Below are 16,457 nucleotides of genomic sequence, written 5' to 3'. Positions count from 1 at the left end.
TCCAGTGCTCGTAGATAGACTCCGGAAGCGCTCATTTTGAATATATATTTACATAAAAAAATAATGAAATAAAATAAAATTGAATTGAGTTAAAAAATTGTTGGATCACTACTGCCTATAAACGTAAGCATATTACCCGAGTCTGAGGATTGGTTTCCTCTACCAATTCTATCTTCAACGTAGCTGGTAACTAGTTTTCAGGTCCTGCAAATGTTTAACAATCTGAGAGCATAGGACTAAAAATAGACAAGAGTAATGTACTTAAATAAATTAACCATACTGCATATATAAAAATCTCACATACAGAGTAATGCACTTGACTAAATTAACCACACACTGCATAAACATATTAAGGTACCTGACTGAATTGGCCACACCCTATAAATAAAAACCTCACATATCGGAAACAAGATCGAAATAACGAACAATACATCTATCTACCATGGGTTTGGAGTGATCCAAATGGGCGGGACATGATACCTGTCATTTAGTTGGGTAAACTCTTCAAAATGCTTATCTTTGAAGTTATAAATGGCCATGTCACAAGCAGAGTATTCATGGATCTTCTCCTGGTCCAAATTTCCCCTTGCAATGATGCTATGGAGCCCTCCATGATCTGTAAAATATATGCAATTTGGCTTGCATCCTTGGTATTCACCTGCAGGCACACAAAATGAGTAGTTCTGACCCACGAATATCGCGTGATCTCCCAAGTTTTCCATCTCAACCCATTTAAACTTGAATTTGTGGTTAGTTGGGATTCTGCGGTCGAGGGTGGTGCCCCGAGTTTTGAGGGTGGAGTAGCCAACACCTTCAGGCTTGACTGGCTCATCAAAAACTTCAAGCTTATACACCACAAAATCACATGTTGGCAACAAAAACTCATCTTCTTCTTTGTCTGACCGTTCATACTCTCTCTCTCTTACAACTTGTAGCAAGTCTCCATTTGTCAACACAACCAGATACCTCTCACAGTCAAGTAAATCGTCCGGTGAATATGCAATTTGTTTGATCGTCTTATCACCTGCAAAATCATAAACAACAGCTACCCCATACCCGTCAACCGCATAAACCTCACCCTTGTACCAGATGACATCTTTGATATACAAGGGGGAACCCTCTACATTAGTCCACTTGTCATCTCCGACCCTACAAAATGATAGCACTTCAAACATAGTGATGATTGCAATCACTAGTATGCAATCATCATCACCATTCAAATTTCTCCTCTTATTTGAAGGATCTGATGATATGACAGCCTTAAGAACAAATCCGAAATCAGTGTGTCCATCGTAATTGACCCAACTAGTGGGATGTTCGAATGCGTCAAGCGATGGTAGAGGGATTTGGGCCCTTGTTAGCGGATTCAGCAGCTGTATGCTTCTACCTTGTGTATCAACCGTGAACAACCAACCATAACGGGATCCAACAGGCCACTTATTTCTTATTTCTGGCACGAGAAACTCCCCGTGCCGTTTCCCATCTGAAATAGAAAAGAAGTTGATGTTTTCCCACTCGTTGTCATTACACTGCATTAGCAATGGCAGGGGAGGGGGTTTACTAGGCAGGACACAGAGGCACAATGGTAATTTCGACGGAAGTGAGTGAAGATTATCCATGACAAAAGAGCGGAATTTCCTAGAAACAGCACCAAACCGAAGAACATCTGCATGACCAACTATCTTTTCAACTATCAGTCGCAAGATATCGATAGGGAGTCCATCGAGTGAGCCCATTTTTTTATAATATTTCTGAAAACAATAAGTACCAATAAAAAAAATTAAAGAAAGAAATAAGATGCAATAGGCTAAGTAATTAATAAGTTAAAACATGATGCAAAACAGTAGCACATAATTACATACATTCCAACCAGAAAGGACATATTTAGAACAATTATTTTCATTAGAAATAACTCTTTCTCTAAGATTAGATGATTGTATTAAATAGGAGTTACTCTTAAATCTAAGATTGCAGGTCATGTTTAAATTAAAGGTCAAAGATTATGATCACTAAAATTGAGGAAAGACAATTGGCAAAAACTAGTTCCTAAACCAAAGCTAGAAAATTATCAAAATAAACTAATACGCATATCAAAGTTCTAGGCATTCAATTTTGTAGAAAAATGTCATTCCTACTACACAGTCTATATACATATATATATAGGAATAGTCAGTGGTGGATAAATGATTTATGGAAAGTGGTGTCACAACATAATAATATTTAACACAAGGCTCACCAATTAGTTCAGATCCGACGGCCATGTCAGTAACCTCCGTTGATGACATGACAAAACTATGTAATTTTTTAAAAGAAAGGTTAACATGATCTATGTATTGCATCAATTTTAGCAACATTAATAACAAAACAATTATCAATTAAATTAGTTGGAGTATACGATCTGCCGACTCTTGCAGCCGCCGCCGCGGCCCCCGTCCGATTCTCCGTTTAGATCCGACGGCATCCCCCGTCCGATTCTCCATTCAGATCTGACGGCATCGACTTCGGATCGATCTACTCCGGTAAAGGCTCGAATCTACTTCAGATCCGACGCAGGAGTTCTCGAGCGGTGAGACCGGAGGCTGAGAGAGAGATGCTTTTGTGTGTTTTTTCTGTATTGGGTTTGGGCTTTTCATTTTGTTCCGCCAGGTTACTGAATATTTAGAGAGAGAATTTGTTGGGCTCTTCTTTTTGTTGGGCTTTTCTTTTGAGAGGAGAGAGAGGCACGAGCAACACTAGTTGAATTTATATTCCATTATTCTACTAAAAAAATGGACCATCCTAACCTTCGGGTTCACTTTAACCTTCGGGTTCGTTCTATTTTAAACCTTCGGGGTTTTTTTCTAACCTTCGGGTTCTATTTTAAACCTTCGGGTTTCATCCTAACATTTAGGTTTCTTTCTAACCTTTGGGTTCTATTTTAAACCTTTGGGTTCTATTTTAAACATGGCTGCAAACTTTATTGAAAAGTTTCCTCAGCTTGATGTGAATTTATAGGGACCAATTATCGTGAGTGGTCGATTTCTGTGCAACTTCTTTTTGATGCTCTTGATCTCACGAGCCACATTGATGGCATGCCGCCTCCTGAATCTGGAGCTGATGTTAAGAAAACAGCGGCATGGGCTCTTGCAGACTGCCGAGCACATGACATTATTTCTTCCTCCGTAGAGATTGACATCCGCATGCAGCTTGTTAGTCTCCAGACTGCACTTGCCATGTGACGCCAATTGTAATGACTTTATCAACAATCTAGTCATGTTCACTCATATTTTGTCTACTAAGAACTCTTTTTTGCTCAACAAGATGAGCGATCCATCCAAGATTTTTATAATTTTATGCATGCTCAATGGCGCCAACTTGCAATAATGGAGGAACCTTTGTGTCAAACTTGTGCGGCTTGTGCATGTGCCACCAAGCAGCATCATGTCCGCGATCAACATCGACTATTTCAATTCTTGATGCGTCTACGACCTAAGTATGAGTCATTGCGCAGTCAAATTCTTCATCGGTCACCACTACCAACTCTTGATGATGCCTTTGCCGAACTTATCGCTGAAGACTCACCAACGTGTCCTAAACACAAAGACTGCTTCTATTCAAGGTGCTCTGGTTGCTCAACAACCATCTGTACCACATTCATCTTCGGCCACTGTTTCAGCACCATCAGTCTCTTCCAATAAACAAAGGAATAATTATTGTCGGTAATGTCGTCGTCCTGGACATATCATCCAAAATTGTTTTAAGCAACAACAAGTTGAAAACCGACATCCTCGTCAACGATCGACTGCTATTGTGGTAATTTCTGGTGATAAATCTTTTGCCGATGAGTGTTCTACAAACCCGGTTGTTTTCTCTAGTGCTCCTGAGGAATCTACTTCGAGTGTTACTCTTTCTGTTCCATAATTGATCCAGATGCTTCAAGGGCGGGACACCTCTATCTCCTCTCCAGTTGATGCTCTGAGTGTCCTTACACCCTCTCCATCTGGTACCTCTGGTCATACTTTTTTCACTACCTCTGGTCCCACAGGTATACCGAAAAATATTTGGATACTAGACTCTGGTGCTTCCTTAAATATGACTCCACATGCACCTGTTTTATCTTCTCCATCACCTTTACCTTCTCAAGTCAATGTTTTTACAACAAATGGATCCTCTCTCTGCTACACATAAGGGATCTATTACTGGTCGCTTATCTGTTTCATTTGTTTTACACATACCACATCTTTCATTGAACTTACTTTCAGTTAGTCAAATAACTGATCATAATTGTATTGTGGTTTTTGACTCTACTTCTTGTTATGTGCAGGATCGTTAGACCGAAGCCTTGGTTGGTCAGGGACATAGGCGTGATGGACTTTACATTATGGATCATCTAACACTATCATCCACTTCTATCACCCATTCCGCATCCGTACACTCTGTCACTACTCATGCTGATGCTTTTTTCGTAGGAGATATTTGGCATCATCAATTAGGTCACTTATCTACTGATTGTCTTTGCTTTCTCTCAAATAATGGCGTTTTGGGTAATTATCCCATTTTGAGTTTGTTTACTTGTATGGGATGTAAACTATCTAACCACGTCACTAAACTTTATCCTCTTAACGAGTCTCAAAGTAGCTTCCCATTTCAACTCGTTCATTCAGATGTTTGTGGCCTAACCCTCTTATCGTCTTGTAATGGTAATAAATATTATGTTATCTTTATTAATGACTTTTCTCATTACACTTGGGTTTATTTTATGCATCACCGCTCATCTCTACCTCAAATTTATAAAGATTTCACTACTATGATCAAAACCCAGTTTGGCACTACTATTAAAACCTTTCGATCTGATTCTGGTGGTGAATATCTCTCGCATGAGTTTCACCGTATTCTAGATGATCAAGGTACTCTTTCACAGCTTTCATGTCTCTATGCACATCAACAAAGTGGTGTTTAAGAAAGAAAACACCATCATATTATGGAGACTACAAGATCATTACTCATCTTTAGCTCCATGCCTAAACAATTTTGGACTGATGCTGTTGCTATAGCTGTGTATCTCATCAATTTGATGCCCTCTTTAGTTCTTTCTGGCATATCACCATTTGAAAAATTAACATCCCGTCGTCCTTCTTATTCACATCTTCGTGTGTTTGACTGTACTTGTTAAGTTCTATTACCATCTCATGAAAGAGATAAATTATCTCCTCGTTCTGCAATTTGTGTTCTTCTTGGATACAGTCTTGAGCACAAAGGATATCACTATTATGATCCAATTAAAAAGTGACTCCGCATTTCCTGAGATGTGACCTTTTTGGAGCATATTTCATATTACTCTAGACAGTCCATCAATGATAATAATACATCACCTACTTCTGTTGATCTTTCATTTCTTGAGCTTACCACACCTTCGATTCCAGTAGATTCATCACCTTCATCTCCATCTCCATCTTCATCATCTGATGATCACCAAAGTGTACATGTTCCAGCCTCACCTGCTGACCATTCAAACTCGGCTCAGGATGATGATTCTTCACTAGCTGATCGTCGCTATCCTCTCCGTATTCGTAAGGCAAAACAATTTTTTGGTTGTCTTTCTTCATCTTTTACTCCTACTTTTCATGCCTTCTTGACAACTATTCATTCGCATCATGAGCCTACATCTTATCGTTAGGCTGCTTCTTCTCCTGAGTGGCGAGCAACTATGAAGGAAGAGTTAGCCGCCCTTCAAAAGACTGGTACCTGGGATCTTGTCTCATTACCTCCAGGCAAAGTTCCAATTAGTTGCAAATGAGTTTATAAAATTAAAACATGTTCAGATGGTACAATAGATCCGTACAAGGCTCGTCTAGTTGCTCGAGGATTTACCCAAGAATATGGGATTGATTATGAGGATAATTTTGCTCTTGTAGCTAAAATGACATCAGTTCGATCTCTTATTGCTGTTGCAGCTGCTCACCAGTGGCCTCTCTATCAGCTTGATGTGAAGAACGCTTTTCTTCGTGGTGATCTTCATGAAGAAGTTTATATGCAACCTCCTCTAGGTCTTCCTCATTTGTCAGGGCAAGTTTGTCATCTTCGTCGTGCATTATATGGCTTAAAACAAGCTCCTCGAGGCTGGTTTGAGAAATTCAGCTCTGCAATACTTAATATGGGCTTTATTCAGAGTGAGGCCAATCATGCGATGTTTGTTCATACCTCTAGTCGAGGCCACACTATTCTTCTCCTTTATGTTGATGATATGGTCATTATTGGCAGTGATCCTTTATTTCTGAATACTGTGAAGACTTCTCTATTGTTAGACCCTAGGAGGGGGGGTTGAATATGGTTTATGCTAATCTAATCCGATTTAAATACTAATTAAAACTTATTAACAAATATATTCTTGTAAGATAGATATACAACTAATTATGAGCAAGAATATGCAATATGAACTAATGGCTATATCCTAACAATAAGATATGCTATGAGATATATGCAAAGATATACAATACACTCAAGGGTAAACAAACTAAACTAGATAGTGGGTTATATAAACAATGAGCAATATATAAAGACGATATAAGATATGAACATAGAAAATAAGTGCGCCAATGCAATCACAAACAAACGATATGTTCACGGAGTTCGGTCCCCACGACCTACGTCTCCGCTCCTCACCTCGAGGAGATCTCCACTATCACACCGGGTTTTCTACGCTTACCCGAAAAACGTTTACACCTCACAATACGGTTTTCTAGCTAACCGAAAACTTTACAACACTCACAATGTAACTACACTAACTACCACCTCAAGTATTGGTCTCTAGCCCGTGTCTCCCTCAAGTGTTAGAAATTACAAGCTCTTTCTAGGTATTACCACCTACCTCACTCCTCTTGGGATGACCACATCTTTCATCACACACTCCTCTTGGTGTACTAGTGTATTACAAAGTGTTCAACACAATTAGACTCAAATACAAAGTGTTTGTTCTCTACAATGGATGAGAACGAATTGTAAGCCCACTCTCTAAGTCACACAAACCCACAACCCAATTACACAATGTATGCAAATACAATAAGCTCAATGGTTGTGTATGTACAAAGAGATAAAATAAATCAAAACTAAACTCAATATAATTCTAGCTTAATAACAATGATAATCAAATATATAAAAGAGCTAGAAATAGAGTTTAGAAAACTTCTCAATGGATCAAGAGATAGAGAGAGAATAGTTGGATACTCAAACTCCAATAGATGATCTCCTCAAGCTCTTGTAGAATTGATTTCACAAACTCAAATACTCAATTGCTTAAAAGCTTCTAAACAAACATTAAACCCTTGTTTAAAACTTTGTTAAAACATTCTCTTAGATGGTTGAAGAGCTGAAGGCAATGGGGTATTTATAATAACCCAAGACATCAGCCAAAACCCAACTAAAAAGACAAAAAAGCCCCCAAAAAACACCGATGGAAACTAACCGTTACTGTGCAATGGCTCTTTCATAAGTCGACTTATGAGTCGATTTATATGAGTCGACTCAGCAGAAAAAAAATCATAACTGCGCTGCACTTCGTGAGTCGACTTAAGAGTCGACTAAACATGCACAGACCTAAAGTGCACAGAAAAACTCAACTTCAAACCAAGTTAAAAAACATCAAATAAATTCCAAAAATTATAAAACTTTGGAAGATGATTGTAGACATGATAATAAGCATGCTACAAAAACTGGTTTTTAAAAAGAACCTCCCAAATGAAAAATATCATTATTTTTTAAAATGATCCAAAACATGAAAATGTAAACATATGAGTTTTGATATTTTAGCTTAACCATGTTTTGAAACATTACAAAATGATTATATAGACTTAGTAAAAGATGTATATGATTATTGTTAAGTCCAAAAACCAATAAAACAATATTTTCATAAAATTACATATTCTATGCAATATAAATTCAAACATAATAGAGTATGAAGCATATAAGGATGTATATGAATATATATTTGTTTCATATCTATGAAATTAAACCAAAACACAATAATAAATATGAAATATGTAATTTCATATTTATATAAACTTGGAAACCAAAACATATATATATATATATATATATATACATAGAAACCAAATACGTGTGTGTATATATGATTGAGCTTAAAGTACCAACACACATAATATAAACCTAAACTAATGTTACCCAAGCTTGATCTTGATCTTCAATAAGCTTGACTTGATACACATTGCGAATGAAGCTAGAACTTGGATCTTCAACTTGAATTGCATAGGCTTCACCCACTATTCCGCCAACCTCCATTGGATATGATCGTTAAAGCGTAATTCCATCCATCCTCCAACATGTTGTTTGTCTATAATTAATATAAAAACACAAACACTAGACAAACAACATTAGAAGTAAATTGTTTGTAAATCATCATCAAAACAAGAAGGCCAACATCTACATGAAACTTTTGAGATGAAAGATCTAGGGCATCTTCGATATTTTCTAGGCCTCGAAGTTGCATATGGACCACAATGATATCTTATTTCTCAACAAAAATACATCACTGATCTTTTGGCTCGAGCTGAGTTGGCTGATGATCAGATCGCTGACACACCTATTCAGCTCCATTAAAAGCTAGCACCTGATACAAGGGAACCCTTGAAAAATCCTACTCGATATCGTGAAATTGTTGGTTCTTTGGTGTATCTCACTATTTCTCGACCAGACATTGCTTATGTTGTTCATGTGGTGAGTCAATTTGTTCAGTCTCCTACCTCAGCTCACTATGCTGCTGTACTTCGTACTCTACACTATATTCGTGGCACTTCATCTAGAGCTCTTTTGTTCTCCTCAACATCAAAGCTACAACTGCGTGCCTTCTCTGACTCTGACTAGGCTGGTGACATTAGCGATCATCGATCTATTACCGATTTTTGTGTATTTCTTGGTGATACTCTAATATCATGGCGAGCTAAGAAGCAAGATGTCGTATCAAAATCTAGTGCTGAAGCGGGGTATTGAGCTATGTCTAATACTACCTCTGACATTATCTGGTTGCGACAGCTTTTGCGTGACATGAGCATTGATTGTCTCTCTTCGACTCCTCTCTATTGCAACAATCAAAGTGCAATAAAGATTGCTACCAATCCAGTGTTTCATGAGCGCACAAAACACATTGCGATTGATTGTCATTTCATAAGGCATCACTTTGTTCTATACATGTATAAAGATTGCTATAGTATCTATACATGTATAAATACAACTCACTGCTGAGTTAGCTATATCTGCAGAGGTACAAATACCACACTCTGCTACATTTGTTCTAAAACCAGAACAGATACATGTGTGTTGTATCTGAATATATACTAGCATGCTTTATTTGTTCAAATTCCTTTTTATTTGTTCTTTCAAATAATTCTAATTGTTACATAATGCCATGTTTGTTTCAGAAAAATCCGAAATTAAAAGATTATATCAACAAGCCACTAAAGCATTTTGATGATTTGAAGCTTATCATTGGAGATGATTTTTTAACCGGGGAGTTTAAAAAGAACATATATCACAAGTTTGAAGGAGTAGACAGTGATTCGATAGATCTTGATTCACCCATCCATGCAACAACATCCCCTGTTCACGTGGGATCATCCTCAGATGTAGACACAAATAGAAAGGATACCAAAGCTACTCCCAGGATTGAAAAATTATCACATGCAAACAAGCGTCGGGGTGCATGCCATGAAGATCCTATAGTGATGACTAACTTTCTTGATAAAGTGGGTGAAATTGCATGTGCGCTTCAAATTTCAATCAACATTGGAGTGAAAGATTAGCTGACAATGTTCATGCTCTTCATCAGTTCCCGCATCAAAATTTCAATCAACATTGGAGTGAAAGATTAGCTGACAATGTTCATGCTCTTCATCAGTTCCCGCATCATGTATTAGATCATGCGTTTGAGCTTCTATATGACAATGAGAGGGATGCTATGCGATTCATAGCAAAACCATTGGAGTCTAAAGTGGTTTGGATGAATAACCATGTGGCGGAGCACGGTTTAACCACTAATATAGATGTTGAGGACAACATTGAAGAGTCTTCGAATGCCTTATTAGTATCATTAATTTGTCGTTGATTTATGGGAGTCTATGACTAAATGGTATCTTTTGGTTTGATTTCCTTCAGGTTGAACTTTTTCTCTTTGTCTGGGTGTATGTTTTAGTGCTTCGTTATGGGAATTTGCTTGTGTCTGTTGCTTATATATGTAAGACTTTTAAACTTAAATTAAGTAGCTGTTTGATCTTAATTTTGTGTCTGTTGCTTGTGAATTTCATTTTATTTTATTTTTGGTTGAAGAAATTGAATAATGACTCACAAAACTGCTTCAGGAAATGAGCAAATTAAGTCAATATTGGTGTAAAGAGATAAATGACTTTATTTGGGATCTAGCTACGAATTACATGGTAGTGTGAGTGAAACGAATTATTTTTCTAATGGTTTATTTTGAGAGTAAATGACTTTTTGATAGAGTATGATAATCATAAGAAATGGTTATGAGATTTTTGTTTCTCTTTTATGGAGGTAATCTTACCTATGGTAATATTATCCATTGAGTGGGGTCCACATGACTACCATTTTACAATGCACATTATGCAAACCAAACACACTTCTTTTTTTAATTTCATGAATTGATTAGAATGCAAACCAAGCAAAGGAAAAGATAAAATTAAAATTGGTGAGGTGGATGTCAATTTTCTCACTCGTGTCATAAATACACAACAAGTTTACTAATGACAACAAAACAGGCCCTCGAAGTAACTTCCGAACCCTAATCAGAACCTACCACCCTTAAGATTCTGACGCGTGTCTATCGCAAGAGTCACAAAGAGAAGTAAACAAACTAGATGGGCTTTGTAAACGGGCGCTAGATGGGCTTCCATCGCAAGAGTCACAAAGAGAAGTAAACAAACTAGATGGGCTTTGTAAACGGGCGCTAGATGGGCTTCCTATGGGCTTGGCTTTGTAAACGGGCTCGGGGTCCCAACATTTATATAGCTATTTATAACAAAACAATGCACATAATAAATAATTGGCATAATAGTTCTTTCTGAATATTTCCAAGGGAAATTCTTTTCACATATGAATGAACCGAGGAAAGCACAATATCTTTCCATCAGCGTGACATGAGATTGATATTGATTATGCTTCATCAACTTGTTTGCAATTTTTTATTTCACGTCATTATAAGTCAATTTCTTTAAGGGAATACGCTGCTTAAATTAATTCAAAAGAAATTTATTTGCAAATCTATATCCAAGCAATCAGCTGAAATTTTCAGTTGAAATATTTGATGCCTTCAGCTTTGGTTGGTTTTCAACTATCATTGGTGCTGTGATTCTTGGATGCAAGAGGCATGAATCATAAAATAGAGAAGCGATTCGCAATTCATACCTTTTTTTTTATCTAAAAATTGTTGATTTTTTCGGATCCGATCTCCACTCCTTGACGGCGTAGATGTCTCTTCAACGAACTCGTCGTTTCGACATGAAAGTTTGAGGACTAAATCGCTCTTAGATATTTTTCTAGGCTAAATTGGTTGCAGGAGGGGTTTATTTGTAGCCTCCAAGTACTCCTCCAACAAAAGCCAAAGTTTTATTCGCGTTTCCTTAAAAAAACCCATATCGACTTATATGTTCCAGTAAACCCAATGTGCAAAATTTGTTTACCTTCTAACCCAAATTCTACAATACAAAATATGTATAGCAATATACAATCGGGTACGTAGCTATACACCATATAGCAGGTAGTTATACGCACTATACAATTCAATTATGTAACTTGTAGCATGTAGCTATACACCATATGGTATTGCTATACACTTGTAATTTTATAGTTTGGATTCAAAGGTAAACAAACTTTGTAGGTGGGTTTATTGGAATATATAAAACTAGGTGGGGGTTTTCGTAAATGAGATTCAAACTTTGGGTTTATAAGCGAAAACCTCCATATTTCTTTTTTGTTTAGGACTGATATAAAATCTAATAAGGACTCCAAACTAGACCTTGGCCTTTTATTTTTCCGTTGAGGAATCCGATATAAAATCTAGGGTTTTCTTAAATATTAGTCCATTACATCTTCAATAATTGCATAGTAGTCCCTCATTTAGTCTCTTAAATCTTCAATAAGTTTCATATTGGTCCACCATCTAGTCTCTTAAATCTTCAATAATTGCACATTACTCCCTCAAGCCTTAGAAATCACATATTACTCCCTCAACTCCTATGGAATCTTGGAAAATGGTTCATGAGTTAGTATTTCAGTTAAAAAACATTTATCATCGTTGAGTAACCAAAACTCTGCATGACTGAACTACCTCTCACTTTGATATTTCAACGATTTGTGAAACTCAACTTTAGATTAGAATCTTTTACTATGAACTACCTCTCACTTTGATATTTCAACGATTTGTGAAACTCAACTTTAGATTAGAATCTTTTACTAATCATTGGAGAAAAAACTTTGATATTTCAACGATTTGTGAAACTCAACTTTAGATTAGAATCTTTTACTAATCATTGGAGAAAAAACCAAGTAAATTTAGATTTATTTTAACCATGTCCATATTGGGTTTAAACTTAGGGCTGAGCAAAGTATAGTTTAAACTGATTAAACGATCGAAACGCCCGAACTTTGGCACTTCGGTGTGGTTTTTATAATAAGTTAGGTTAGGATCGATTTAAGCTTTCTGTTGATGTTAAATGATCACACAGTCAATTAAAAATGGTTGGATGGGGGTGAAGTTAATGAGGGGCCACTTCCTTCCCTGAATATTCTGTTCTGAGTTGAGTTACTGAAGCCTGCAACTCATGAAAAGCCGGGGCTTGGTTCCCCGTGGTTCCTACGACGATCAAGTTATCTGGTGATCGTGAGTGGGGAAAATGATTCTTGTGTGTGCAGTAGTTTGCCGATATGGCTTAAGAAGCAAAAGTAAAAAGTCATAAGCCCCTTTCTGTTAGAATAGTACCCCTTTCTATTAGAATAATACCTCATCTTTATGCTGATGGAATAATTGTAGAATTGTCACTTCGGCCGAGCACACCATGTGGTGAAGAAGCATGTGTTGGTGGCTGTGTCAGTACCTACTTTACACGCGTTGCTCGGTGAGCGGAAGAGAGATCACATCAACATTAAATATGAAGCGATCTGAGGAATGGTGGTGCCGACGTGGTCTGATGAGTCATGAAGGCTATCGGGGCTAGAAGTATGATGATGTCTGCCAAGCATTAAATGCAACGTCGACATTGTGTCAGCGAGAGAGGCTCGAGGCTGAAGTCATCCTCTAGCTTCGTAGAGAAGTAACGCCTTTCGCGTTGTCTTTGTGAGGCGTTGAATAGCAGGTTGAGTGGGCTCGTTGCGAGTTGTCTTCAACAAGAGGGCTGACAAGGTCCGCTATTCAAGTCGACACGAAGGAATGTCGACTCGGCGAGTCGGCTAAGTTATAATCCTTGTTGGTCTCTGGCCGCCAATTTGATTAGGGCATTGTATGCAAAAGTACACATATCCGTTGATGGCAAAGGGTTACACTTTGGTGATTGAAAACACCATAACAATAGGCCCTTTTCGCTTGGAGTCGGATTTAGTTGGGTCCGAGTGAAATGAAAGTCGCTTTGGACAGATGTGGGTGTGAATTAAATGAGGGAACTGAAAATTCATATCATACTTGTATGGCTGACATCACTACACATTCTTTTTGACTCCCACAACTCCTCTTTTCTTGGTAGATTGTGGGCTATTTGTGGTGAGTTGGCTGCGCCTCGATCTCTGAGATGTCGCTTCGAATGTTGATAATTAATCTTAGCCATTGACCAGAATTTGATTCGGCGGTCTAGATTCTGCAGTTATGGGTCCAGCTGCCTATATATAGAGCTAAAGCCAGAGAGATGGTAGTTATTGCCTTTTGAAATTTCCTTTAGAGAACTCAAGACCTTTCTTATTCATCTTTCTCTGGCGATCATTTTTGCAATCTTTGATGGCATCTGATCCTGTTGATCGATGAGCTCTCCTGGCGGGGCTCCACTCCAAAGTGACTCAGGCGCAGATGAAGGTGCTCCATGGGAGGTTTGATGTCCCTCGGGAGTATGATCTGGTGGCCCCGACGAAGTCGGAGTACATTTACGATCATGGATTGGACTGGGATCCCTTGTACTTGAGGCACTTGGAATACGGTCTGTGGGTGCCCCTACACCCCTTCCTCCATCAAGTGTTCATGGTGTTAGGGTTTATCGTCGGCCCAGATGAAGCTGAACGCCATCGTCATCCTGGTGGGGTTCATGGTGATATGCTACTGGTTAGCGATAAAGCCATCCTTGGGGGTCTTGGGCCGGTTAGTGGCTGTGAAGGTGAACCAGACTAAACCTTGCTTGCACTTTCATATGGTGAGGAAGTTCAGGCTCATCACTGGTCTTCCTGACTCACACAAGGACTGGAAAGAGAAATTTGTTTGGGTCGTAGGGGATGACTTGTAATTGGGCTGCTCGAACTAGCCCAAAATAAGGAGGGAGGCGCTCATTGAGGGTCACTTGCTCGATGTCAAGAGGGATGCGCCTGACCAGATTAAGGCATACGCTGGCTCTCGTCGAGTTGACCATTTGCTTGATAACTCAGTCTTGCTAGTTTCCTATGTGTTAGTAGTGCCTCCTTCTACCAAGGACCAGGAGAGGGCTTCAGCCCTTATCTTAGGGACAATGGAAGCGGCGATATGCCGACTGCTCCTTTGGCTAATCCCCAGGAGGGGCCTTCTTCTAGGCCCGTGAAGCATCTTCATCGAGACATTTCTTCAATAGAGTACGAGACGGCTGAGGAGGATCCTGCTGCCACCCTCGTCCATAGACAAAGGAGGTGGCCCCAGAGGGAAGATGAGGAACAGAAACCTCGGGCGATGGTTGAGATGACGAAACGATGTCATCTATATGGATGAGTCGACTCGAGAGCTAGTCGAGGCTCGCTTAGAAGAGGGAGCTGACGCAGAGCTCTAGCTGATGAGGGAGGGTCATCCATTCACCATAGTGGGTCAACTCGATGAGGGTGAGAGCCGGTCGAAGAGGAGACAGTGCCTCCTACAGGGCTAGAGTATCCCTATCCCCATCGCATCGATGAGATTGCAGAGGAATAATGGGATAAGATTAGGCATTACCTCATCAGGACTTTGGGGGTCAGCCCCCAACATGCACAAGAGCCCGACCCAAAGCATCGCCACTAGCCCCTTCACCACCTTGACATCAGGGAAACAATTATTGGTTCTCGCATGACTCGGTCGAAGGTGGTTGTCCAGTTTTGGCTCCCTCATGATAAGAAGTTCCTACAGGGGGTTCCCAATGTCGGTTTCCACCTATGTCTCCGAAGCTACTCGGCTTGGGGGGTGTTGGTGGAGCAAGAGATATTTATCTGGATGGAGTAGATCTAGACTTTATATCACAGGCTCTTGGGGGAGGTTGTTGTTGGCCTTTTTGTTTTGATGACATTTTAACAAACAATTTACTACTAAGGTTGTTTATCTAGTGTTTGTATTTTTCTATTTATTGTAGACAAACAATAAGTTGGAGGATGGATGAAATTGAGCTTCAACAATCATATCCAATGTTACCAAGTGGAGTGAAGCAATGCAAGTTCAAGATCCAAGTTTAAGCTTCATCTGCACAGTTTACCAAGTGGAGCTATATTGAAGACCTTCAAACTTGCGAAATAGTAGAGTGAAGCAATGCAATTCAAGTTCAAGATCCAAGTTTAAGCTTCATCTGCACAGTTTACCAAGTGGAGCTATATTGAAGACCTTCAAACTTGGGTAATTTAGTTTTAGGTTATATTATGTGTGTTGGTACTTTAAGCTCAAATACACACACAGAGACACATATTTTGTTTTTATATATATAGTCATATATATATATACACAAGTTTTGGTTTTTGATTTTCAAGTTTAAATATGAAACAAATACATATTTATATATATACATGTTTGTTTTCATATGGTTAAGTTGTTTTGGTTTAAATATATATTCATATTATATATATACATGTTTGTTTTCATATGGTTAAGTTGTTTTGGTTTAAATATATATTCATATACACATTATACGTTTCATATTCTATTATATTTGGAAATATATTGAGTTTTTGGGTTGTAGACTTTAAAATAATACTTCATACCTTTTATCAAGTCTATAAAGCCATACAAGAGTTTTCAAAATATAGTTTAGTCAAAATGACAAAACAAGTGTTGTTGTATTTTCATGTTTTGGACTACTTGAGTTTTCACAAATGTGAAGTGCAATTCCAAAAATTATTTTTGTAACATGTTCATTAACATGTTTACAATCATTTCCCAAAGTTTTATATTTTTAGAATTTATTTATTATTTTTAAAGATACTTTAAAAATTAGTTTTACTGTTTCAAACAGGCTGATATTATGTTATCAGTCGATTGATGAAAGTGTTCAGTCGAC

General features: G+C 38.2%; 1 protein-coding gene across 1 annotated transcript; it reads right to left on the bottom strand.

Annotated features, from left to right (window-relative positions):
* On the bottom strand, positions 257-11,579 carry LOC109846484 (F-box protein At2g26160-like). The gene is made up of 2 exons (XM_020415732.1): positions 11,410-11,579; positions 257-1,751 (listed from the first exon to the last, which is right to left on the bottom strand). The coding sequence occupies exon 2, from the start codon at positions 1,734-1,736 to the stop codon at positions 438-440; it is 1,299 nt and encodes a 432-aa protein (XP_020271321.1). The 5' UTR covers positions 1,737-1,751; positions 11,410-11,579; the 3' UTR covers positions 257-437.

This window comes from Asparagus officinalis, chromosome 6 (assembly GCF_001876935.1).
Source record: "Asparagus officinalis chromosome 6, Aspof.V1, whole genome shotgun sequence".
Classification (NCBI taxonomy): Eukaryota; Viridiplantae; Streptophyta; class Magnoliopsida; order Asparagales; family Asparagaceae; genus Asparagus; species Asparagus officinalis.
Note: the sequence above shows the minus strand (reverse complement) of the source record. Positions and strands in the feature narration are given on the sequence as shown.